The sequence below is a fragment of the Eleutherodactylus coqui genome, chromosome 2 (genome assembly GCF_035609145.1).
Source record: "Eleutherodactylus coqui strain aEleCoq1 chromosome 2, aEleCoq1.hap1, whole genome shotgun sequence".
Lineage (NCBI taxonomy): Eukaryota > Metazoa > Chordata > Amphibia > Anura > Eleutherodactylidae > Eleutherodactylus > Eleutherodactylus coqui.
The window spans coordinates 114226310-114253979 of record NC_089838.1 but is presented as its reverse complement, the minus strand read 5'-3'; the positions used below and the strand labels follow the sequence as shown (position 1 = coordinate 114253979).

Sequence of the window (27670 nt, the reverse complement as noted above, 5' to 3'; positions counted from 1 at the left end):
TTAGCGGCCGCAGGCGGATTTGCCGCGTGGAAATTCCGGACGGAATTTCTGCGGCAAATCCGCCCTGTGTGAACCCAGCCTTAATCATAATGTCTTAAGACCTCAGACGGTGGCTTGGAAAGGGTTAAAAACAATGGGAGATGTGATGTGAGAGCACGCACAAAAATAGGACATGCCGCAATGTCTTTGCCACAATGCAGGATAAAAAAAAAACAAAAAAAACCCAAAACCGCTCATGTGTCTCACAACACCCAAATCTCACGCAATTTTCTTGGCTGTGTGAAGCCGGCCTTGGGGTACAATCACACGTAGTGGAAATGATGTGGATTCTGTGCAGTAAATTTGGCTATGGAACGTGCCCTTCACATCCTGTTCACATTGACCAATGTCTTAGGCTGGTTTCACATCCGGGTCGGAACCTCCGGTCTGTGGTTCCATCACAGACCCAGCTCAAAATACGAGAAGAAACAGCACAGCATGCAGCACTTTTTCTTCCGTCTAAAACCCGGGCAGTCGGGCGGAAACCAAACAGACCCCATTATAGTCAATGGGGTCTGTTCAGTTCCATCTTGAGAAATAGCCATTTGGCTGTGGAGATTTCCCTTTCTTGCTCCCTGATGAGAGCAGAAAAGCAGAACCCCAGGTGAGAAACCACATTAGGACCTACAAAAAGTTATACCCTGAAAAACACAGACAAGTATAATGTTGGTTGTAGGACTTTATTAAAATATTATAGAGAAATGATGAGGAGACAGAAAACTACCCTAACAAATCATTTTCTAAGTACTACAAGTGAAAAATTAAAGTATCTGCAGTCAAATAAAAAAAAAAAAATGAAAAAAAAGGAAATAAACAATGAAAATACAGAACACTTGTTTACAGACAGCTTTTCAATGTTTCACAGTTTTAGCTATCCAGCTGAAAAAGGCATATTGTTCATTGTCTACAAAAATATATTTCTGACACTCCGAGTAATTTATAAAAAGCTGGTCAGCTGTGCATAACCTGTAACAAACCAACACAAGATTGACCACACAACACTGCACCTTTAGGACACAGGGTCACATCTCAGCTCAGTCCATGCAGGGTTAATACAAGATCACCCATTGCAGATGTGGGGCCACTGGACAGGGAAAGAAACGCTCTAATATCTTCTCCATGCAGATTGGGACATCACCAGTACAGGAAAATAAACTAGACAGGACCCTGACCATTACAAGTCCTTGCTGAGGGGTCATTAAGGGGGTTCTTCGAAAATAACCCATATATTATGGGACCTATAAGGAAAGAATGCAAATAACGGAATCCCACATGAACGGGAACAAAACCTAATTAAAGCTACTAGCCGATATTTAACGCATGGCCTGGTTATTTATTTGTCGTTTTTACAGATTATCCCAAAAGGCCCTAGCGCACTGTAGTAACGTGAACCTCCGAACCCCTAGTGTTCCAGAAAAAAAATAGTTCATGGGAATAAAAGAAACCTGCTATGTGCATGTCATACCGAGGCGCAGAAAAGTCTTGCATTGAGCTGATTTATGAAGCTGCTTTTTTTTATTTTTTTTTTTTGAAACAGTATAAAAAAAGGCTCCTTTTAAAGGAGAGCGGATAAAATATGTCAATTCGTAGGATGCGATTATTTTCTGTGTGCTGGGTTGCTGTTCAACATAGAATACACAAAAAAATATCTTAAGACTTTGGTGAGTTGCTTCCTAGACATCCCAGTCAGAAGTGTCCGCACTACCAAACAGCGCTGAACCTTGATAATGTGCGCTGCGACAGTAACACAATTACCAACTTTAAAACTACCCGCTTTTTAAAAAAATTTTTTAACTTATTTACTCATTTGGAAAAAAATAATAAACAGTTTTTCTTGCCTACAGAAATTAGACCATTACTCTCGTCTTAACCGATCAAGAAAGTGACACTTGCCGTCGTTCCGGGACACGATTACAACTCTACTTGTAAATCTGCCGCAAACCACCATGCGGCCATCATCCATCAGTATACCTCGTATGGCCATAAGCTTATGGACATGTATGGCGTTACAGCCCATGGGACCATGCTTCTTCCAGTAAGCCTTAATCACACCCCTTTCCATCGCCCCTACAGAAAAAGTATTGCTACAAGCACCATACACCACGAGAATCAAGACTGCACTGTCCATAGCTTGTGATCACCATCACCGAAACTGATGCCCCGTAAGTAAGAAAAAGAAGGAATGCTGTCCCTCCTACATTGGAACTTCAAGCGCAAACCATTAAGCAATAGAGATGAGCGAACGTACTCGGATAAGCACTACTCGTCCGAGTAATGTGCTTTATCCGAGTACCTCCCCGCTCGTCCTGAAAGATTCGGGACGCGCTGCGGAGCGGGGAGCTGCAGGGGAGAGCGGGGAGATCTTTCTCTCCTTCTCTCCCCTGCGACTCACCTGTCAGCAGCGGCGCTCCCCGAATCTTTCAGGACGAGCGGCGAGATACTCGGATAAAGCACATTACTCGGACGAGTAGTGCTTATCCGAGTACGTTCGCTCATCTCTATTAAGCAAACTTCTTAGAATAGCTAATATGCTGGATAAAAGCATCTACAAATATGACCGCATAAAGGGCTGAAAGTGATGTGCACTACATATGGAAATTCAGGTAATAGGAAAGAAAGTTCTGCTATTGTCTTCGCATGCAGTGATTTGCATTAGATTTACTTCTAAAACCAGAAGAAATTGTCAAAAAAAGCAACCACAATGCAGAAAATGGAAATGCAAAACTAATGGTGCACATACAGAATTGTCTGAACTGTTTATGTAGGTCATTTAAAGACCAGGACTAGAGATGAGCGAACGTACTCAGTAAGGCCGATTTTGCAATCGAGCACCGCGGTTTTCGAGTACTTCACTACTCGGGGGCGCTGTGGGTGAGCGGGGGGTTGCAGAGGGGAGTGGGGAGAGAGCTCCCCCCTGTTCCGCACTGCTACCCCCCGCTCCACCACGCCACGCCCCGCCCCACAGCGCACCCGAGTACTTTTCACCCGAGTAGTGAAGTACTCGAAAATCGCGGTGCTCGATTGCGAAATCGCCCTTACCGAGTACGTTCGCTCATCTCTAACCAGGACCTTAATATCGATACCTATTCTATAGCTGGCCATACACATCAGATGTATATTGGCCAAATCTGCTGATTTCAGCAGCAGTGGCCAATGAGCTGCTGTTTACCAGCCTCCCAATTCCCCCTCATACCTCCAGCGGCAGATGTTGGGGTGGATAAAGCCCCTTTGTCAGGCGCTAAAGTGCTTGACAGCCATTCCAGCAATGATCGTTCTTGTGCTTTTACACAGGAGGATCATCGCTCACTGAAAGGAAGTAGAAAGGGCTGCTGATAGTTTTGGACCACTCGCTTAATTCACAGTGAACAGGCAGTCGTTCATAGATGAACAACTGCCTGTTTAAATTGAATGATGCGGCAGCGGGCCTTCAGTTATATTATGGTTTGCATAAAAGATCTGATCAGCGATTTATCACTTATCAGTCCTTCACTGTATGCGTTCACACTGTACAATTATTGTGCAAACCACTCGATCCAATGAGCAATCTGCACGATAAGCGTCCCGTATAAAAGGGGCTTAAGGATTGGATAGTTAATTTCAACTTAAATGAGGCATTGTCGGAGGTTTCTGGCCCTTTTACACTGAACGATAGTCTTTCAGCTTCTCACCACATTGGGGGAATCTGGAGGATAATCGTTCAGTATAAATGCCGGAAGAGACGGCACAACAAACGATAAATTGTTCGATGTAGTGTTTCTGCAGGCATAAAAATTAAACAGCGATCGGCCTGTGTAAACAGGCAGTAGTTGATCTGTTAACTACTGCCTGTTTATGGTGAATGGAGGTGGGCGGCCGGAGCGTTCTCCAGCCCACTGCTCCTTAATTCACTGGGCGATCTTTATTACTGTGTGGAAGCATAGGAGTAATTATTCGCTGGGATGACTGTCGGGCTAAAGAAGCCCTTTCAGAGAGATCCAGTAGCAGTCAGCGAACAGCCATCTTGTGTGTATGGCCGGCCTTTGGCCCATGCTAATAACCACTGACCTACAATGGTCACATCGTCCAGCACTCGTTACAGGGAGATGTGCAGTTGAATGATTATTTTTATGCTCCCATGAACGAGCCGATCAGCCAACGAACGAGTGTTTGCTTGTTTGTCACCTGATCACTGGTCTCCATATGTGGTCTGAACGTAGGGCAAAGGAGTGTCCAGAGAAACACTTGGGTCTAATGATCGGCCCCTGTAAAAGGACCATTAGCATATCAGATCAGTTGGGTTCCAACTCCACGCACTTCGACTGATAAGCTAATTGAAGGAGCCACAGCACTGGTCCATTCTTATTTCACCAGACACAGCTCTGTGCGCGTTATAGACACCGTGCCTGGTATTGCAGCTCAGTGCCATTTACTGGAATGGGACTGGGCAACCATTAAAGGCATAGTCACTGCAAAATGTACAGAGTTGTGTCCTGTGAACAAGGAAGAGATAAGTGCCAATTGATGAGGGCGCCTTAAGTCAGACCTCCACTGCTCCGATAATCACTGCCATCATATCAACACAGAAATTTCACTTTAGGCACTAATTGCTCCTGTGCTCTTAAGCCCCATTTACACAACAATTATTGCTCAAATTGCGTTCAAACGATGGCGTACGAGTGATAATTGTTGTGGGTAAATTTTACCATCGTTCACTCTTCGGTTGAACGGTTATTTTAAGGTGAGCTTAAAATCCATTGTTCACCCAGAGAGAGATAACAGACCAAATGCTGTGCTCTCAACGGCAGTGGCTGATTACATTGTATTCAGCTGACAGCCCGTGCAAGAAGTACAGTAGCTGATTGCAGAGCTCAGAACACCTGCTGTGTTCTGCAAGCAGCTCCCTGAGGCTCATATACATGGAAATGAAGTTAATAAAGTGCTAAAAGGAATTAGTATTCATTAGCACTTTATGCAAAATGATCATTAGAATTGTCAATTGTTTGAAAGATTGCCTTTGCATGTAAATGAGCCTTTACACAGGAATGAGCATTGCTGGCTGAATGGAGGTGGAGCAGGTCGGGGATCATTTCGGTCTGCTCACCTCCATTCACAGTAAGAAGGCAGTCATTCATAAGCCTGTGCAAAAGGATCCTAATTTTGTGGCTTGTTTAAAGTTTAAAAAAAAAAAAAAAAAAAAAGAAGAATTTTAGGTGTTCTTTAAAAGTTTTGTGCGATATTTTTGTCAGTTTACACTTTTTTTTTTTTTTAGACACTTAATTTTTCAGACGCCTTTACCATAAAAGTCTATGGGAAATTACCTTAGAAAAAAAAATTAAATAATTTACATACAGCATTCTATCATTTGAAAAATGCAAAGAGTAGGGAATGAACAGGGAATTACGATGTACGTAGTACAAACTACAAGTTCTTGCCGCAAAAAAAACACGTGCCAGGAAAAAACGCCACAAAAGTGCCGTAAACGGCTGTACGTTAGGACATCCTTAAGGAAGAGTCATGTCAACTTCCCCTCAGACACTATGTACACAGTATCACCATGTGCTGGAGGACTTGATGATGCTGTATTTTGCAGCCATAGAAGAAATGCTTCAGTTGAGAATAGCTTGTAATATTGCATCCAATGGACCATTACATCATTTTCATATTAACCCAAAAAAACAAAAACGTATGCATGCCTTTATAAACAATCATACGGACAAATACAGAAGAGGTACAGTGGCACCCCAAGGTAGTCTGTGGGTGTCCTAGTCTGCTTTTGTACAACTCAGGGGCTGTAAAGAACAGTAATACCGCCATATGCTATCTAAGATGGCTTAGTTTAACCGTGTCACTTGACGCACACAAGAAGTGTCAGAAAGTTTTAAAAAAGTACAGTCAGAGAAGTCAATTTGTGAATCCAGCTTATATTGGTAAGAAAATGGCGCAGTCACATCATTGCTTATACACAAGAATATCCAGCTATTAGTTTGACAACTGGCACTCACAATTCAGAAAAATTATCAAAGTTCAGGGCATTTCCACTGCAAAGACAACCAGGCTCTGACATTTATGAGCACAGGTGGCATTTATGCATGTAGACTGTAGAGTATACATTTATGGCAGCATCCAGAGATTACATTACACTGCAGAACAAAGAACGTGTTCATTCCATAGACAGCCAGCCTGGTCAGGCTTCAGTGACACTTTCATATAAGTGCTTTTTTGGGAATAGGTGGTGGTTCCAGCTCAAGAATCCCTAATAATGGATGTTTTTGACCCGGAGTAGTTCCTACAATAATCCTAATGGGGACGATGTGCCCACCCACAAAACAAGCCTTTGGTACCAGATGAGATCTCCTCCTGCACTCGGCCCATAAATCTCCTGCTCATGCATGGAGCTACTGGTGTGCAGCAGACCTTACAAGTTGGTAACTTGTGCGTATTTTAAGACTCAGAAGCTTATAGGGAAGAGAAAAAGAATCCATATTGCTGTGAACTCCCAGGACGAACGTCTATAGCCTAAACCGCGCAGCAATTATGGGAACGCGCCGCAACTAAATGAGGGGTTTCTAACTTAGATGATTTTCAATTAAATACAACATTATAAACAAACTTAGCACCAAATACTTAGATAAAAGGTTTACCAAGAGCAAATATATGCAAAACATCAGGACAAGGAGGTAATAAGAATTAACGAAGACAAAATCTGAACAGAAAATAAAACACAACACGTAAGGTGTTGCACAGCCCTTTCCCTGTTTTTGAAGGGGTTTCCCGGTTACCGGACAACATCCCCCCCCCCATACCACCAACTGTGCTAAAATAACAAAAGGAGCGATACTTAATTTGTCCAGGACTGCAGCCCCGACATACTTCCAGTGTTGGTTGTTGGAGATGATGTCACCTGACTGCTGCTGCCAATCAGAGGCTGCAGTCTCACCATTCCAAACTCCTGGCATCATGGCACCCAGGATGTGACCGTTGCTGCCAGGAGAACGGGCAGTGATGCTACAGCCTTCTATGGGCTGCAGTAGTCAGGTGACATTTGTGACAACATCTGCCACACCATCCACCAGGAGCATGGCAGAGCTACAGTGCTGGATCGCGGCGGCAGAGGACGGGCAAGCAGCGCTCATTTTATTATTTGACTATAGTGGGAATGTTGTCTGATAACTGGACAACCCCTTTAAGCTTTGGGACTATGTGTGCCCCAGCATACAACCTCAATCTCTTCTTTCTCACTCCAGACTATGAAAATATCCTTCTATAATATACATAATTTCAACCTGATTCATGCAAAATATTATCCTGAGACTTGTTATACTACGTCACATTCACTAGACGCTATTCACAATCATCCAGCGCTAGTAAAAAATATCGTTTAGCTCAAATACTCTGAGAAAAAGGGTGAAAGGGCTAAAACCACACGCACAATAGTATCAGCAGTTCTACTCTGCCTAGAATAAAACCCGCGCACAGTCCTGGAATCCTGCCCCATAATAAACTACTGAAGCGCAGTGTGCCACGGACAACTACAGCCTCTGGATGCAGTGAGGCAACAGAATCTACATTCTTGCAAACTCCTCTCTACTTCAAAGCAAAATAATTAATGCCCAAGCCCACATTCATCACTATGTTGAACACAAGACTTGCAGGTCCTGCGTACATATACGCCTCTTCATCTATATACTGTTACAAAGACTCCAAGAACTGGAGAGAAATTCCCCAGATTAAAGGGATTCTCCAGTTATTAACAATTGATTTCCTGTCCTTCGGCTATACCATCAATAGTATATTTTCGAGGGTCAACCGTCCATTTTGCCCGCTGATTCGCTGGGCTGGTGCACTCATGCACGGAGCTGATTTCTGCAGGAAGCAAACAGCTCTGTTCTCTCTGGGGTGGCCAATCCTGGTATTACAGGCAAAGTTCCTATTCAGTTCAATGGAAACTTTGCCTGTAATACCAGGCCTGGCCATTGCTTCCAGAAATCAGCTCAGTGCATGATTGTACAGGCATGGTGAACAGAAAAATTAATGAAGTTCCCGGATAGCAGACTCCATACCGATCCACTATTGATGGCCTAACCTAATGATAAGCTTTAAATAGTTAAAAACTAGACAACCCCTTTAAGCGATTATTTTAACTTTAAAATGTTTTTATTTTGTGTGGAACAATGATCTAATAAAATAGATAACTTCATGGTGATTTCACCCAAATGTTTTCTCAGTAATGTAGAAATGCAACAGGCTTCTTTAGAAAATTCCATGTTTCTTATCTTCTAGTACTGAGGGGATTGAAACGCGTTTCAGATTAGAAGACACCTGCTACACTAAAAATTTGGTGATGCCTCAGCTCCCTGAGACAACTGGGTATGTCTCGTTCTAGAGGAAGCAGTAAAGATCAGCCTGTCCCGGCACACAGAAGCACAACCCACCCGTATAGTATTTCACGTAAAACTAAATCAGTTAAAAAATAGATCTGTTGAAAGGCAATATCTAAAGGTTTCCAGACATTGATAAGAACATTCTCCTTTCCGGCGTGAGGAGAGATGATACACCTCAGGGCTTGCAGCATGATTCCATCAACCGGGTAAAGCTGCTGAAAAGACCTGGAATCCCGCTCTTCTCCCCCCAAACCATTCTGAGGGGCCAAGGGGGAGTAGAGCAAAATTATGGGACTGGTGGTATAAAAAAGGGGAAAAAACAAGGCAAAATAAACATAATAAACAAAAAAGAAAACACACAAACAAAACAGTATTGCTACTGGTCAGTGGGAATTTCTCTGTCTGGCTCTGGCTTGCTCGTTTGTCCCGGCGATGGAGTGTGGGAAACAGAGGGAATTAAAGGATGTGAAGTTGCCACTAGGCTTTCCACTGAAGCTGGGTGTCCGGGAGCAGCTACTCCCACAACTCCCGGTGGGAACCTGTAACAAAACAGCAAGCAGATATTAAGTTATGTTTCAATCACTTGTCATAGTTCATTCTGAAGCAGCAGGCATGCCAATATGAAAGGGGCTGTCTGGTTACTGGACAACATTCCCCTGATGACTGCACCTGCACCAAAACAACAAATAGTATTTACTTGTCATCTAAAGATGTCATCAAAGAAAGTCAGGTGACTTCTGCAGCCAATCAAAAGCTGCGAGGTCATCGTTCTGAACTCCTGGCATCATGGCACTTACAGTAGGATGTGAGCTGATGCCAAGAGAACAGCCGGTGATGCTGCAGCCTCCGATTGACTGTAGCAGTCACCTGGCTTCCTGTGATGACATCATCCAGAAACCCGGGGAGGACGACGGGGCTGCGGGCAAGTCTGCGCTTTGTTATTTTGAACACATTTGCAGTTATCGGGGGAATGTTGTTCGATAACCAGACAACCCCTTTAGTGATGGGAAACTCTTTATAGTCAATATTCTCAAACACAATTTGAAAACACTGGAATGATTATGTAGGGCTATTGGACAAGATGGTACTACAACTTCCAAAGTTAAAAATATGCCATACTCTCCTCTTTTGTGCCTACCAAGCTCTGATCTTGGGAGAAGCAGAGGCAATCAAGTGCCATTCATTGAGTAGATAACCGCCCAGCCAATCAAACACATGCCTCAGGGACAAGGAGGCCACTAATGAGGTGACCATGCCTTTTCTATGTTTAACCTTTCCATGCCTGTATATTTTTTTTATCCGTGGAAAACATCTTTGAACATGAATGCAAGGCTGACACGTGCGACTGAGGCAGGAGTTAGCTGAAGGACATGCAGCTTGAAGTAAACCTACCTATATCCCGCTGCTCCGTTGAGCTCTGGATGAACAGATTCTATTCCAGGCCACTGTGCAGCTGCCAGCAAATACTCTTTATTTACACAATTTCTCAACGCATCTGGAATTGGACCTGTAAAGATACCAGGGTATTTAGTCCGCTAAATAGCATTCTGCTTGCATATTTCAAACAATTACAACATACTGAAAACATTAGCAGAGCAGACTACATTCACGTACCTGTAATGGCTCTGCGGATTTCTTTAGCTGCCTCCTCTCTTGATTCGATTGAAGCATGTTCACTGTACCAGGCAGTGTGAGGGGTGCAGATCAAGTTAGGGGCATCTTTTAAAGGTCCCTGAGAAAAGCTGCAGGCGGTAATAGATTACACTGTTAAATTATTACTTACTGGCAATATACAATCCTTCCGAGATGAAGAACACGTACCTGAATGGTTCAGACTCATGTACATCTAAAGCAGCACCACGGATTCGTCCATCTTTTAAAGCCTGGGCTAGCGCTTTCTCATCAACGAGTCCGCCACGGGCAGTGTTTACAAGGAAACAACCCTGCCGCATCTAGAATTAGGAATAAACGCCAGATTATTACTGCACAATTAGTTGCATTGTAATCTACCACGTGTCATTAAAGCAAGAACTTACAAGTATACTTTATTAACCTATGAAGTACCATTTTCAGAATTTTGACTTAATGGTTCCCAAAGTTCAGCTTGACACACATGACTGGCCACATTGCAACTAGCTACTTAGAATCTGTTCATACCACCCATATCTATGTGCTGTGTCAACATAGCCGTTTTCTAGCTGTAATTCAAAGCTTAGTTGTCTATATTTTCTACTACAAGAGTATTCTGCCAAAAATGTGGTTTAGTTTTTTTTTCTGCAATGGGAGTTAATAGCATATGCTGAGGCCTAAAGGCTATAAATACCTTTGTGCATGAAAAATCAACACACGCTTATCTTACCAAGTCCCTCAAGAAGAAGAAAAAAAAGCGATACACATTTATTTTTGCATTGAATTTTCCTTCTCATGCATTTAGAAAAGCCTCATACTTGGTTTACAGGCTCTGCTACATTCAAGTTTCTGGCTTGGAGGAGTTTCCAGCACTGATCAGCTGGTTTCCCTCATGAATGCACACAAGCTCCCTCTTCCCTGTTTAATAGGGTGTGTAGCATAACCGCACCCACTCAATGCTACACAGCCATCTCTCATTCCCTTTCTGATTAACTGCTGGTCCTTTCCCCCATAACTGCTGAGAGCAGAAAATTCACCCGAAGAGAATGGCAGCCCTCTGTAATAGTAGGTTTCTCTGCTCTGCCCTCCTGATCTCTTCCACCACCAGCAGCCCACTGTAATAGGTGAGTGGAAAGGCAATAAATATAAATTCACTACAGGGAGGGAGCGGTCAATCCTCCAGGGCATCGGAAAACAATACAGGCATAGAAAACGAACAACCAGAAATGTTTAATGAAAACCAATTTTAAAAAAGTCTTTATTTCCAAAAACATGTTGATTAAAAAAAAATTGCAAAAGTGCAAAAGCTTAAATAGCCTTTAAAAACTTGCTCCAAAACAAAAAGTCACACTGAATTAAATAAATTTGAGTCTAAAAAAAGTGCACCTTTCATTAAAACTGAAATATGTACCAGTCAAATTCACACTGTCTTACTAAGAAGTGAGTGCGAGCAATAGCAACCAATCAGAATTCCGGTTTCAGTCTTCAGGGCAGGGGTGAGATCACTGATTGCAATGAGCAAAACTAACATTTTGTGCCAACGGTTTTTACGCATGAGAGCCCTTAGCTTTAGAGGAAATTCAATGGGGTCCAACTGATATCATTTAAGATTAGAAATTATATAAAATTACATTTTTTTCCTCTTTTTTTAAAGAGCTAAAAAAATGGCTTTCATCTGTGATATGGTGCAGTAAGTAGTAATCCACAATGTTAACGAATAGAAATATATTCCCATTCATGTTGTCTTTCAGCAGTAGCTTTAGATTGTAGGAGAGGAAAATATCAGCAGTATCCATATGGACCTATGATGAGCGCAAAAAAAACGTGTGCACTATTCTGGTCCCATTTATGAACAAGGCCACTCTTACACATGCGGTCAGAACACGCCGTTTGAAATCACGGCATTTTTTACAGCGATTTTGAACGCATGTCATGGCATTTGAAAGTGCTTTTTAAAGAACCCCATCAATATGATAAGATGTGCTAAAACGCGAAAAAAATAGAACAGACAGCACTTGAAAATCTGAGCATTAGAAACACTGCATTCAAGCGCTCTTCTGCGAGGCGGCAGCGTACCACGGTGCTCGGGAAGCCACATTAATCGCGGTACAAAGTGGTGTGAGTGGCCTAAGAGTAGCCCATTCAAAATCTACAGTGCCATGAAATTTAAACAGCAATCAGACAGTGGCCAATTTTTTCAGGCACAACATAGACCCTCTTGTGTGAATAAGCTATAAAGTGTGAACCAGTTTATATGCTGCCTTATGTAATCTGTAAGCAACAGCCCACCGTACGTTGTCTCTACACACCTGCTTGATGGTAAAATCATTGATGAGGTGATGGTTGTGCTCATTCAGACTGCAGTGCAAAGTTATGCAGTCACTGTGCATTAGCAGATCTTGAAGTGTCGCCATTCGCTGTAAGCCTAGGGAACGTTCAACACCATCAGGAAGATAAGGGTCATAAAATATAACTGTGAAGCCAAAGGCCTTGGCACGTAAAGCAACGGCTTGCCCAACCCTGCCTGCGAAGAAAAAAATATAATAATGCCCAATATAAAACGATCTAAAATACTGTTGTCGTCAGCAACTGCAAATCATGTTCAATGGTCATCAACCATTTCTGTTTGCTCAACGTCTATGTTTCTATTAGACTGAGCTTTACCAAGTCCAATGATGCCCAAAGTCTCCCCGCGGATTCTGGCAGCCCCTCCCGCAACCTCTCTGATCTGTTCCACACTGGCAGCACGATTCCCTTCTCTCATAGCCTGGTGCAGCCATGTGACACGTCGATAGAGGTTCAAGATGTGGCAGAGTGTAGAATCCGCTGTCTCTTCCACAGACGATGAGGGAACATTACAAACAGCGATCCCTAAGCAAAAAAAAATAAAACATTTTTAGCAAGCATTGTTCAAACAAATTAAAAACTTCACCAAAACCACCTTAAAAACTTACCTAATTCCGCTGCACTCTTGATATCAATATTGTCATAACCACTTCCAATTCGTATGATAATACGAAGAGCCTTAAATTTTTCCAGGTCCTCTCTAGAAAGGGAGATTGTGTGATACATAAGGGCTCCCACTGCTTCACTTAGTACCTGTTGTAAAAGAATGTGAAGTGTTGAAAGTGCCTATTACAAGTTTTAGGGGTTGTACCAACATGTCAAATAATTCCCTATCCACAGGATAGGCGATAACATGCTGATCAGTGGAGAAGGTATCACCGCCAATTTCAAAAACAGAGGTCCCATGTTCCCCTCTGCCTGTCAGAATGAATGAAGCACTAGCCGAGAATGCATGGTCGGCCTTCCATTCATTTTAATGGGGCTAATGGAAACCCCCGAGTGCTTGCTGCTCGGTTATTTCAGTAGTCCCATTGAAAGCGAATGGAGCACTTGCACAACCAGCACTCTATTCAGTCTCCTTCTCACTTCAGGGGGTGCAGTAACCCTGCAGTGAGGAGGGTGGCGGACACAGGAACCCCGTTTTCGAAAATAGTGGGATCTCAGTGGTGAAGCCCCCACCAGTCAGCAAGTTATCCCCTATCCTATGGAATAATCTGAAATTAGATACAACCCATTTAAGGGAGTTTTTAAATCTTCAAAATACAGTTCTCTGTGTGCGAAGTCCAAAAAATACATATAATCACAGCAGCATTCCTCCCCTTCCCACGGCGAGACGTCACTGATCATGGCACCCAACAGCAGTGGTGATGTTATTATAGATGCATCACACTGACGAATGGTCAGGTGAGGTGTCATCAGCAAGGATCATACTTCGCAGTCAGTATACTTTAAGTTTATTTTTCTATTTTGCACCCATCAACGTTCAGTTGTAGAAACAAAAAACCTCTTTGAAGGGGCTTCACCATTAGAACAATCCCCATTCATATGCCCTACTAGGGCATATCCTTGTCATAGAGGATGGGGTTGAGGTTTCCTGATTGAAACCCAATCTTTGTTATGTATTTCATGGTTGTCCATGTAGGTTGCAAGTTTTGCTTCTTTTCAGGAGAGATTTCTAAAAAGATTTCTGATAAATCCTAAAAAGCAGAATTAAGAAAATTAAACTAGTTCATTTTTTCGACCCTCTCTTGGCTTGGGCACCCTCAAAAATACAAGGTGTTAACAGGGCCTAAAGGCCCATTTAGACAACGATTACCGCTCAAAAATCACTCAAAAGCCACCTTTTGAGTGATAATCGCTGCGTCTAAACATGTGCCCATCGTGCACTATTTGTTCATCACTGACTTCAAGCCAGCTTGAAGTCAGCGATGTGTCTTATCAGGACCACACGCTGAGTTCTCAGTGGGATAGCGCTGATAGCATTCTTTCAGCTGCACTTCCGCTTGAGAACAAAGCAGCTAAATACAGATAACAGACCTCTGGCTGTTATCCGCATTCAGCAAGAGGGTTTATTTGCACGCTAATAAACTCTTAAGTAGCTGATTAGCTACTTAAAAGTTTATGCAAAATGATTGCTCAAAACTGTCACTCAAACTGACGTTTGAGCGATCAGCGTTGCGTCTAAATGGGCCTTAACTCTTGTGGAGTTGCAAAACCTGATGTCTCAGATATCTTGCTGGTCTTAAAACAAAACCAGAAAAAGCCTAAAAAATGTTATGCAGTGGATTTTGACCACAATAAAATGCTTCTAAGATACTCAGAACGATGCTAACGTTTTACGATCGTGTACTGTGTTCAGCATGAAACAAAGCCAGAATGTGCACTACATACTTACTTTCTCATGGATTTCTTGTGTAGACTGAGCATCACAGAAAGCTACCGTAGCAACATCCTTTAATATAGGCATCTCAACGGTACAATCCCTTCCATCGAGAAGGGCCACCAATGGACGGACAGGCATGGGACCATTCAAAATTGGCGGCCGAATACCTAGGCAAAAGCAAAGTCTTAAATATTTTCCTCATATGTTCAGTATATTTCAAACTACAACAATTAAGACACATAGTATGGTACAATCCGATTACAGACTTAAAAATCAAACCATTCTGAACTGTAGAGAACACATGGATTAGGAGGATATGTGCAGCCACGGACACCATGTTACCGTCCCATATACAATCTACGTAAGGAGTTTAGTATCCTACATTGCTTGTCTTATGCCGATCCGACATTGTATTGCCCAGAGAAACAATCACAGTTTTACTGGTTTTGACTGACGAGACCGACATCAGAGACACCTTACAGCCGAGCCAAGATCTTAGAACGCACCAGTTCATTTTCGTAGTGCAGATATTGTGCCAACAAGGCAGCCTGTAAAACTGTGAATGCGGCTCTAAAAGGGTGACTTCACGGCTGCGTTTTGCCTGTTATTCATAATTCTGTCTATTCCATACGAATCAATGAACCCTATTTTTCCCCTCATTGATTTTTCTGGGGCTTCAAAAAAAAAAACAAAAAAAAAACGGAAAGGTTTCAGTTTGCCCTCATTACGTTTGGCATCAGATTTTTTTTTTTTTTCTTCAAAAGAAAAAACATAGCACTGCCTAAGTTTTTTTTGTCCAAAAATTGGAAACCAAACAAAACAGAAAAAAAACAAAAACCTCTTTTCGCTTTCTATTTATTGGAAATCCCAGTGAAATCAACGAGGGGGGGGGGGGGGGCGGATTAATTTTTCTCCATTTTAGTTCCAATTCTCTGCTCCAAAAGCGGAACAGAGAAAAAGGAAAGTACAAGTGGAGCCCCAAAACTGAAAACCGTCTTATCTGTTCAGTTAAAGAAACGTAAACTAAAAACGGACTGCAGGCAAACTGAAAGCTTTCCATTAAAAAAAACAACTAATTGAATCAATGGGATAAAAAAACAGTTTTTTTTCCAGTTTTAATTCCATTTTTTTACTCAAATGGAACAGACATGAAATTATGAGTGAAAGGCAAAACGCGGGCGTGAAACCACCTATATTTTAATAATAAGGCCATTCACTGTATAAAAACACACATAATGAAAATTAGGACATTCATGATTGCCTTCTATTCCAAGCATGCTTGGAGCGTGGAAGCCATAGAAACCAGGACTGTAGCAGTGGGCAAGGACTACCATCAGCTCTATCCTGCCACCTCCTGGCTGGTTGTATTCCGCCTCTTCCCAGTTCTAGTTTCTAGGTTTCCCATGCTCTGAGCATGCTTGGAATGCAATGATGAATAAGCCTCTGGACACACGACTCCGGAGTGCAGAATAAAATCAAGTCAGTAAGATTCCTGTGGATCAGTTTCAGTGTGAATTAACATTAGGATGGGTTTTGAGCGACTACTGGGAACCAGTCCTGGTCATCGGTGCTATACTACTAGCCAGCGGTAATATTGCAAAAACTGCCAAATACAACGCTGGTGCTAAAACTCATGTGTGCGAATGCACAACTAGTTGTTCCTTAGCACTGATAGACTAGAATAGCAGGTGACTAGTTTGAGTCCCATTACTGTCTAAGAGAAACAGAAAGGCAAGACACAGGGGGCAAAAAAGCCCAAAAATGGGATGACAGAGCAGCGGAAAAACATCCCCATGTAATTAACTTTAGTCCAGCTCTATTTGAGTATCAAACTGAAGCTGGAATTCATGAGAGGTCTGCCATAGTGACAATTGTTCCATAAAGGGATTTTCCGGTACTACATCATTGATTGTTTATATTTGGGATCTTTGAGAAGTAGGGGTCAGCCACCTGGGACTTCCGCCAATCATCAGAACAAAGGGGCTGTGTGCTTGATCAGGCGCCGCAGCCCCTTCAATGTTTATCAAGGAAAAGTGACATCTGTGTGTGTGGCCGTGCCTGGTACTACAATTCAATTCGAACCCCTATCCAAAAAACATTGATTGTCTATCTTGTGATAGGCCATTATAGGAGTTCTCCACTACTGATACAGTTATCACTTACCCAGAGGATAGGTGATAAACATATGACCACCAGGGATCCCAGGAATGAAGAATGCGAGTTCCCTTAGTGAATGCTGGTGCACATGCATGACCACCTCCCCATTCACTGTCTATAAAGATAGCCGAGTACTGCACTAGGCTTATCTCCATTAGTCCCATAGAAGTCAATGAAGCGGTGGTTGCACATTTGCACTGCAGCTTCTTTTACTGTGGAAAGGTGATAAATGTACTTAGTGGGAAAATCCCTCTAAAGTTTTAATGACAGACAACATTTTCACTGTGAACATACCCAATAAAAATAGTTTTTGCAAGGACCAAAAAATTCCTCCTACTGAAACATTTCCAAATGACTGCATGATGGTAAAATGCATTGGTACCCAAGCCCCATGTTACATACTCCAGCAGCCATGCCTGCAACAACGACCCCACATATAATACTAACACAGATGCTTATATCAAACAGTGGTTATATAAAATACAAGTAGTAATTTGGTTGGTGGGGAAACAGGTCTACTTGTCACCTGCAATAGCCTTTATAATTGGGGCCAATATGTTATTCGCTCTCCATAGGGACTTTTTCAGATGACTATATTTTAACTCCAAATTTGGTTGGTGACTTGCAGATTGTAACAGGAGTGAATGGAAGTCTATGTATTTATTCAAATGCCGTATTTTTTACGGCTATTTAAAAAAACACATCATGACCCATTTTTGCCTCCGTATTAGTATTATTTTCCATTGAAAATAAAACCAACACAGATGAAATATTGATGACATACGGTTGGAAGGTCATCTGTAACACGTCCGTATTACGCCGTTACAGTACCTGCACGTATGGCTCCATGCAAGATTTCATTTACAGATTTGCTTGCTTTCTAGGAGATAATTTGTGCTTCCACTTGACCTTCTCCATAGCAAGTGGTACAATATAAGGACACTCAGGTGTATCATGTTCTAGAATGGCCTGGTATAACCACAGCTTCCTACAAGCTCTGAAATAATAGCTCCTAACCCTCACAGATTCGATCCAGGCGTTGTCTCTTCACTTTGTGCTTGTCCATGGTTCTGGCCGTAGAAACCTCCTGGAGACAAATGGAGAATAGTTATTACCATTCGACAGAACAAAAGAGAATACAAATAATACTAAGCGAGTGCTGAGAATTCACTTACAGCGGCACGATTCCCAAGACAACCCGAGACCCTTGGGATGGATCTAACACCTGGCGTCATTGACGGGTATTCTCAGCAAAACAACTATGTGGACCAGAGGCTCTCATATCGCTCCTTGGGGGACCCGTAGCAACTAGATAGTCTGCATCTCCTTGGTTAGCAAGATAATTAGTCTCTGTGTAGCTTCCCTTTTGTTGCAGCACATACAAATGGCCAGATAAGACCGCTCCTAGCCCAAATCTGTATCCCAGTATGTAACAAGACGACAAAACTGATAACTCGTGACCTCAAACGCCGAAACGTGCAGTAAGGAAAATGGGTACTGAATGTAGAGATCACGACGACTATTAAAATCATATTTTCCAACGTCTGCCTAAATTATAGTATTATATGTATTTTTTCTGGTGGGTAGGAAATGATTAAAAAAAACCCCAAAAACTAAAATTATATTCCGCGCCATGAATCCGCACTGCTGCTCCTGTCCTCCGCACCGATCTTTATTTACTTGGCTGTGGCAGTGACTTATTTAAAACCATTTCCTGCCCTCTGCAAAAGTTTTCAAGAACTCAGACAAGCCCTTTAATTTCCTCATTACGGCTCTCCGCTATTATCTGAAAAGCTCCTGATCATAAACTCAGCGACTGCACATTTCTTTCTGTTAATGTGATAAGGAGCCATAAATATCCTGGGCTTTAATCCCTCGCCATCGCAAATATAAGGCGCGGGTTTAAAGCTGCTATATACTGTAAGAGGAGTAGGTTGGGTGCTCAGCTGTCAGAAACAGCCGAGGACCCAGAGATGACAGAAGAGGTTTAGGACCACTTCAGCCTTTTGTATTGCAGGCTACAAAGTGCTCATTGAGCGCTATATAGAGAATGCTGGAAGCAGCAGAGTCGTTTCCTGTATGGGACCCAGCGATCACCAGCAACCCCAAGGATGGCAGAGCTGCAGGGTCCTAGCAAACCCCAGACCGGCTGTGACAGCGAGTAATGTCTCCATAGTTCAAGCCGCCCATAGGGAGACATGGGCACCCGCAGCCTAATTAAAGCATGTGGATTTGTTATGCAGACCTTCTGGTCCGGAAAACAAATTGCAGCATGCACCATTTTGCCACGGATCCCGCAGGGACGGCTTCCATTGAAGTCAATGGAAGGCGTCCGATCCGCAGCTCACCTGCAGCAGTCACTGCACACGTGCCACAGATCCCAGGGGAAAGCAGGAGATTTTAGTAAAAAAAAATCTCCATTGCGCATGTACGGCAGCGTGCCGGCGGGCCAACCCACATAGGAGAAGACAGAAGACCCACACTGCCACGCAGAGGATCCGGAAGGTTAAGTAATGTCCTCTTGCCTCATGCAGGGTGGTAATCTGCTGCAGGCTCCTGCCCACAAAATCCGATCTGCCCACAGACATGAGGCCTTACGCCAGCAGGTTCTCTCCATTCTAGACCAGAGGACCCTGTGCTTTGAGACAAATTCTCTAAAAGACCTATACGAATACGAAATAAGTGTGGTAGATGGTTGTCCAGGGCTATCCACCCCTAAATCCCAACTATTTTCAGTTAAATTTGTCCACTAGAGCTAGTACACTCCACAGCAGGAATTTCACATTTACTACAAGAACCTATATAACATTAACCAGACTGCAGTTGACTCCCCGTCCCGAGGGGTGCCACTGAATATATTCCTACTATGGCCCAGGCTCCATCACCGCTGATAACGCTTCAGCTTTAGAGACGAACTTTACGGAAGAGAAAGTCACCGCACTTATTAAAAGGTTCTTAAAACTGCAGATTGTATGGCGACCAGTTACCACCATCTCCTCAGATCCTTTAATACCATCTCTGGCAGTTGTCCTTTTCCCACTCGTACTCTTCAGTCCATAATAACCATGATACCTACGCCCGGCAAGGACCCCTCATCATGTGCCAAATTAATGTGGACATGAAGATTTATGCAAAGACTCTTGGTCCCCTAACATCCTCACTAGTCCTCAGAGGACAGGTTGGCTTCGGCCTCGTCCGTGAAGCCAGGGACAATGCAATCAAAACATTGTCCGCGATTTCCAGAGCTTGCTCTTCCAGGACCCCCTGTCTCTAAACTGCCAAAAAAGCTCCTGCGTTGGGGTTCCCAGTGATACTTCAAGAATCTGAGCAATATGGGGTTATTAGTAACTTCAAAGTAAAAAAACTGAAAATCAGAGATACTCAATATTACCCTCCCCAGATCGGAGGTGGCACATCTTAGAGAGGCCTTTCCTTCCAAGTGGCAATCCACATCAATCAAATATTTAGGGGTTCAAACTCTAGCAGACCCTGTATCTTACTTTGACCAACATTACAAGCCCATGCTGGCTGCACTGGAGGGCGATCATGCTAATTGGAGTTGGGTCACCCTCTTCTAGTTTTGCATAATAAATCTTCTAAAAATGGAGGATACTCTACCAAAACTTCTATATTTATTTCAAACTCTGCTTTGGATCTCCCTGGAGCCTTTTTACTTTCCCTTCATAGACTGGTCTTCAAGTTTGTGTGGGGAGGCAGAAGGCCTCGCCCGAGTTATTGTCTGCTCTCTTGCCCTAGGGGGTCTGGAGGTGTGGGATTGCCAGACTTCACTTCCATCTGCAGCTGTGTTCTGGATCTCTTCCATCACCGGCAGCACAAATTGTGGGTGGAACAAAACCTTACACCATTTCCTGTTCAGGGATCGTTCTGGCTCCTCTTAGGGCAGCACAAAAAAAATTGCCCCCTCTGCCTGCCCTCCTGCTTAATTTGTTAAGAGCATGTGATAGCTTTGCCATCCGTTTAGAAGTTGGTCTTGGTGCCAGGTCCCTTGGCCCCGCTGGTGGGCAATCCACAGTTATCCATGCTGGTTGGCTCACCACTTTCACTAGATTAGACTACTCTCTGTCCAGAATCAGAGATGTGATGTCCAGAGTTGGGTTGAGATCCTTCCAGAAGCTCTGTGCCGACGGGAGTCCGTTGACCGGGGTGTGGTTTCAGTACCTGCAGCTTAGTAGGCCCTTATCTAGGCTCACTGTTGCGATGACTAGTTTTGGCTTCTGAACGAACCCCCTGTGCATATGCCATCTCTCTGGTCTGCAGTATGCTACTTGCAGGAGTGAGGGACTGTCTAGGTTTACGGGAGGCAGAACTGGAGCATTCAAATCCCGTCGAGGCTTGGGGAAAGTCTTTTATCTTAAGCCATAAGCTTTTTAGACTCTTGTAAACTTCAGGAAGTTAAGCTTTTGCGGAGGAGGTACAGGACTCCAGCGATAATTGCTGGGATGTTTCCAGGTGTCTCACACATGTGCTGGAGGTGGTCCTCAGCACCAGGCATGGTTCTGCACATCTGGTGGTCATGATCCTCTAGCTCACCTCCTCGGCTTCTGGGGTCCACAATCACATATGCAGAGCCTCTGTCTCCATCTTCTCCGATATGACTTTACTCTCCACATTCCCAGGCCCAATTTCAAGTGTCAATGTGCTTGATTCCTAGACTTTGGAGATTGGATACTTCCCTATCTGGGCTAATGTGTACTGAGTCTCTTAGGCTGATTCTCAAGGTTTGGCTGCACCAAAAAACTGCAAGAATTCCGCGGGAGAGCCGCAGCTTAAAAACCCACAGCATTTTGCTGCGGATTGTGCAGCGGTTCGGCCGCCGGCATTCTGCTGCAGCTTTTTCTCCCCCTAGAGAGGAACGAGGCCGCAGCGGGAAAACAAAATTTAAAAAATTGACATGCTGAGGCTGTCCGTTCCGCACCGCTGGATCTGCCCAGCTTTGCCGCAACAGATTGGCCGCCCCGTTTGGACGAGATTTTTGACAAATTTCGTCCACATGGCTGGCTAATCCAGGGATTATCGGCCGCAGCGAAATTCTGCACGGAAATTCCGCCCCGTGTGAACTCAGCCTTAATCTCACACAGATTGAGGAATTATGGTTGGAGAGTAATAACATAACAGAGGTCTTCCTTGCCACTTGAGGCCAGTGGTACACGTGCTGCTCCTCTCCTGAAATGGATATCTGGTTATTGCATGGGACGGAGCCCATTTAACCTTAATGAAGCAGAGTTTCGACCCTTTTCTCTTTGAGTCATGGTATACAGCTGACTGGGTACCCCTCCTTTTCCTATTTTTGTAGAAAGATAAGGTTTTGCTGATTTTTGAAACATATCTTCTTTATTTTGTAAAGCATTTCTTGTCTACTTCATTAGCTTTCAATATGAGTTATTGAACTGTAAACAGTCGCCATATGCGCCATGTAATCTGGGAATATACAGATTATATATCAAAACGTCCAAAGCAAAATGGGGAACCCATTCCTGAACTTTAGTTTAATTGTACTAATTTTAAAAACAAAGAACTATGAATTGAGTACAAAAAGTTCCTATTATCCCTAATAAAACAAAAGAAAAACATTTCAGTGGGAAAATGGTATATAAGTCTCAAAAAAAAAAAAAAAAAGGTATACAGATAGATATACAAACACACAAACACACCAAAAAAAAAAAAGGAAAAGAAAAAGAATACAGCCATAAACCACCACATGCGTAAAACTGCTAAAATGTGTTGTCCCCTTAAGACTGAAACACTCTAATCGTTAAGGCCTCATGTCCATGGGCATAATTGAATTGCGGAATCCGTGTAGGTCACCCGCCAGATGACCTACAGTTCAATATGCCCATAGACTACCATTGAGCATCCACAAGTATTTAAATACCTGTGGATGACATTTTTTTTCCTGACGTGCAGATCGCTTGCAGGGAAAAAGAACACAGCATGTTCCATTTGTCTGCAGATCCCACAGGGACGGCTTCTATTGTAGTCAATGGAAGCTGTCCGGTCCGTGGGAAAGCAGAAGATTTGAAAGAAACAAAAAAGGCACGGTGCATGTCCGCGGCACGCGAGCTGGTGCGCTGAGTGTATCCACTGTGCAGAAGAAAAAAGATCCGACCGTGATGGTGGATACCTGCTCCGTGACCGGACAGGCGAGTTAGATGTATTTTTTGCCTCATGTCCATGGGCATGGCTGGAATCCCCTGCGGGATTCTGCACTCAGAATCCGTGCATGCCGGTGGACATGAGGTCTAAGGGGTTAAAGGACCCCCTTGACACTTGGTTTGGGGTTGCAGTCCTATATGTCATTGTCCTGTACCAAGCTGTTTAACTCCCTCTCACGCCACTTCATGCTTACAGCTCTGTCTGAAGGACAAGTCTGGGTAGCAGGGGAAATTATATATATATATATATATATATATATATATACATATACACACACACTAATTAATTAATTAATTAATTACACACATACAAACCTTTTCTGTGAAACTCCAAACGGTTCATATCTGACACTTGTATGTCAGGGTGTCATCTACCAAATGACAGCCCGGCTCTCCTCTTTGTGGTGTACTGCTGGCGGCTTCAGTGCTATTCAGTACAGCAAAAGTCTACACATGAAGACCATATAGACCCCCGAAGCCCAAAGTCCGGGGGAAGGTCTCATGCTGCGTTTACATCTAACAATTATCGTTCAAAGGAGCGAAAGTGAAGGTGAGCCAAGGATGAACAAGGATCGTTCACTTCCTGTCCGCCGGTCATCATATGCAGCATAAGAGCCAGCGTCGGCTCGTTCGCTCATCATTGGGTTTAACCAGCGCCGCTCAGTCACTTATAGGCTGGGTTCTCTGTGGGGCAAATCTGCCTGCGGCTTTTAACCCGGGTTAAGGCAGCCATGTGGACGAGATTTTGCAAAAATCTCATCCACATGGGACAGCCAATCCGTCGCGGCAAAGACGGGCGAAACCGGTGATGCAGCGTAGAATTTAAAGCCACAGCACGTCATTTCTTCTCTCTTTTCCGCAGCGGCCTCTCTTCTCTCTATGGGGAGACAAATCTGCAGCAGAACCGCTCCAAAACCCGCTGCAGTTTACCGTGGGTTATGAAGCTGTGCTTATCCCGCAGAAATCTCATGTTTTACGGTGCGGCCAAACCGAGAGATTTCTGCAGGATTTCTGCCCCGTGGGAACCCAGCCATACAGGGGCTGAGCGATTCTCTTTTGACCGAGCCAACAATGTATCTGCTGTAGAAACAGGCGGCAAGAGGGCGAACGGACAGGGATCGGCTCCTGTAGACGCCCCTTAGTCTAAATGCCTTAGAAGAGTCACTGGAGGAGGGTTTTCTAGAAGGTCACATAACAATTGCGCTCTCCCAGCCGTGTGCCGTAAATCCCCCGATCAGCCAGAGCCCCTATACCGGGGGTTGGGCACCCGGCGGCACTTTGCTGGATCTATAACCAACTTATCGGAATATCTGTGCGATTCGGGGAAACCGGAAACAAGTAATAGTAGATCTGGGAAACATCAGAAACTATGTCATGTAGTCTTTTACATGGCTGATAACAGAGAACAATAGATTGTGTATAAATACAGAGCAGCAGCCACAGATGTCAGGGTACATGGCAGCATCCGGCAGACGGGCACACAGGCTGGCACTGCTCTGCACATAATCACCCGAGCAGCAAGGTGCCGGGGAGCCTCAGGGTGCCATGGTGCCCCCCGCACACAGCTGCCCTGATGATGCCCCTTACTAATGTCCCCATCAGCACACTGTATAGTGACACCTCCTACACGGGGCTGTACCATTCCTTCCACTATGTGAGGCCGTCAGCGCCCTGGAAGGGTCTGGATCACGGATGTGCCTCATATACCGCAGGACTACCGAGCAGCGCTCCACCGGACACGGGAGATGTACGGCCGCTGCTCTGTACACCGGCAACTAAAATGCAAGCACAAGCCGTGATGCTCGAGCGCACTGCCCACCTGAGCTGTACCTGAGACCCCCCGCTGCCCCTAGTGGTCACCTGGCGAACACTCGCTTTCCTTTCTCACCTTCTCCTCCCCACCGGACCCGTCGCGCTCTCAGCAGCGGATCACACAGGAAACAGGAAATGACCGCTAGCGCTATCATCGAGAAACAGTGAGGCTAGAGCGGCAGCAGCTTTGTGGTGGCAGCGCGCCCTCTGCAGACCATCCTACGCAGCGCATGTGTTTTGAGTTGAATTCATTGTGCAGCAGCGCCACCATGTGGAGGGTTGTGGTCAGCGCTGTGTTGGTCCAGGATGGCGCTTTATTCTGGGCTTGTTTATAATAAACTGAGGGATATACCCGTGCGTTGCACGGCGCTGTAAGCGCAGGGATGGGTTACTGAAAACTGGGCTTGCAAAAAGATTTTATGAATATCAGTCCTGGAATATACAAAGTGGTCCACAACAATGAGCCCCACACCGCACTCTGTTGTAAGCTGTGCGAAAGAAAGTCTGTGTTGCCCATAGCAACCAATCACAGCGCAGCTTTCATTTTACCTCTGCAGTATAAGAAATAGCAACCAATCACAGCGCGGCTTTTTATTTTACCTCAGCAGTATAAGAAATAGCAACCAATCACAGCACAGCTTTCATTTTACCTCAGCAATATAAGAAATAGCAACCAATCACAGCACAGCTTTCATTTTACCTCAGCAGTATAAGAAATAGCAACCAATCACAGCACAGCTTTCATTTTACCTCAGCAGTATAAGAAATAGCAACCAATCACCGCACAGCTATTTATTTTACCTCAGCAGTATAAGAAATAGCAACCAATCACAGTGCAGCTTTTTATTTTACCTCTGCAGTATAAGAAATAGCAACCAATCACAGCGCAGCTTTCATTTTACTTTAGCAGTATAAGAAATGAAAGCTGCGCTGTGATTGGTTGCTATGGGCAACAAAAATTACAGGGGAAGTCGCTGAGTTTTTGATTTTTAATTCCGCCAGTATTCATCAGCTTGCGCTGAAGAACGCTCATGCAAAATTTCCCTCAAATCTGACCAGAACTGTGGATCTGCCACAAACAGATTTAGCGGTTTATAATAAATGTCTGCCCCCGTCTGCGGAGCGTATGTGTGTGGGGACATGTAGTTCGTGTACAGGGAGTTCAACAAATCCTCACTGCAGAACGTTCGACGCCTCAAACCCCAAAATGCGCAGTTGTTCTAATCATATATTACGTTTCAGTACAAGGAGGATGGCGGTAGTGCTGTGATACCACCTTGTTAGTGCAGGTGTGCCAACACAACCCCTCATCACATGTGCCATGAGGGTACATAACCGTTCTAGTGGAGAGTCTCCCCCTCCCCAGGACCCGCTCTGTGAGGCAGGACAGAGAGGCACGCTGTATTGCGGCGCCCGTTCTAGCAGACTTTGTGCCATTTCTATTATATGGCTTCATCTGAACGGCCGTCCGCTAAAGCCGGATTAACACGGGCATATTTGCACATGCAATATGCATTCATTTCAATGGGTTCGCTCACAGGCACGTATTTTCCTGCACATTTCGGTCGCTTAAAAAAATTGCAGCTGCTCAATTTTCCTGCACATTTGCACATCAAAAGTCCCCATAGAAGTCAATGGGGGTGCGCAAATGTGCACACAATACGCCAGGAGACGTGAGGATACTGCCATTTCTAACCAGGGCGTATAATGCGGCATGTAAGTAAACGTGCCTTGTGCCCAAACAAAAATACACATTGCAATACACCGATGCGCGTGTAAAAAAAAAAAGCATAGTTCATTCTGTAAATACGCTGTGCCCATTTGTGTGCAAGCACGCTCGTGTGAATCTGGCCTCATCCTGTATTTTCCCTATAGCAACTCCTGCCTGGCCGGGCCTGGATATGACCAGCCCTGTATACGGCGCGCTGATCCTGCCATTAATCGTGCTGCAGCAATAAATCATTAGATTATCGCTGATGGGGCCTCCGATTGGTTGCAGCAGTCCCATGCTTCTGCTCGGTCGTCTACCTAGACCCCAGCGCTGGGGCAATGTGAGAGGCATCACTCCACTTCGGGCGTCCAAGGAGAGGGAAGTACCTTTTTTTTTTTTTAACGGGCTCAGCTGCTGGAAAAGTTTTTATACTCCTGATTAAACCCCTTTTATGCCAGTGTCACACGGGTGTAAAAGCATTTACACATATTTTTGCAAAGGGCATTGCGTATTTGCATTCTTTGAAATGGGCAATTAGTATAATTAGTTCAACATGTGTTCTTTCCTTGCGCAAATGTGCAGTAAAGTAGAGCACGCTGCGTATTCGTTTGCTTGAATATAATACACACATTAAATCCACTCATGTGAGCGCGCCCATCGATATCAATAGGGAGTATTCACTACGTACTGCATGTGCACAACGAGGCGCAAATATGTCCGTGTGACACAGGCCTAAGTGTAGCCAGGCGCTGTAACAAGTTGCAGAAGAGAAAGCCATGGCAGAAGCAATGGCCAAAGCTGGAGGTATGAGCCAAGGAACGACCACCTCTACCCAATTCAGTGTAAATACATGCCAAGCGACTGATCTACGATCGCTACGTCACCGCTGGGCACTTGCTGGTTCCAATTGATCTAGCTGCATAAAAGGGCGCTAACTCCCCTTAGGGTGCAGACGGGGTGGATTTGCCACGGAATCTCTGACGGACCTTCGGCATGGAAAGTCCTTTATATTTACATTTGCAACAAAGTGGATGGGATTTTAAAGATCTTGTCCACAAGC

At 44.2% G+C, this 27670-nt stretch overlaps 1 protein-coding gene across 2 annotated transcripts; it reads right to left on the bottom strand.

Annotated features, from left to right (window-relative positions):
- Positions 1–703: 703 nt before the first annotated feature.
- Positions 704–25065, bottom strand: LOC136611632 (C-terminal-binding protein 2). Of its 2 annotated transcripts, none has more exons than XM_066591383.1 (10): positions 24976–25065; positions 17932–18001; positions 14770–14924; positions 12983–13127; positions 12693–12899; positions 12338–12552; positions 10221–10351; positions 10014–10141; positions 9792–9906; positions 704–8938 (listed from the first exon to the last, which is right to left on the bottom strand). In XM_066591383.1, exons 2-10 carry the CDS (start codon positions 17978–17980, stop codon positions 8776–8778), a joined length of 1308 nt encoding a protein of 435 aa, XP_066447480.1. In that variant the 5' UTR covers positions 17981–18001; positions 24976–25065; the 3' UTR covers positions 704–8775. The 2 variants fall into 2 exon arrangements, with proteins under 2 accessions (XP_066447480.1, XP_066447481.1); XM_066591384.1 differs by having other exon boundaries at positions 17938–18001.
- Between the last annotated feature and the right edge of the window lie 2605 nt (positions 25066–27670).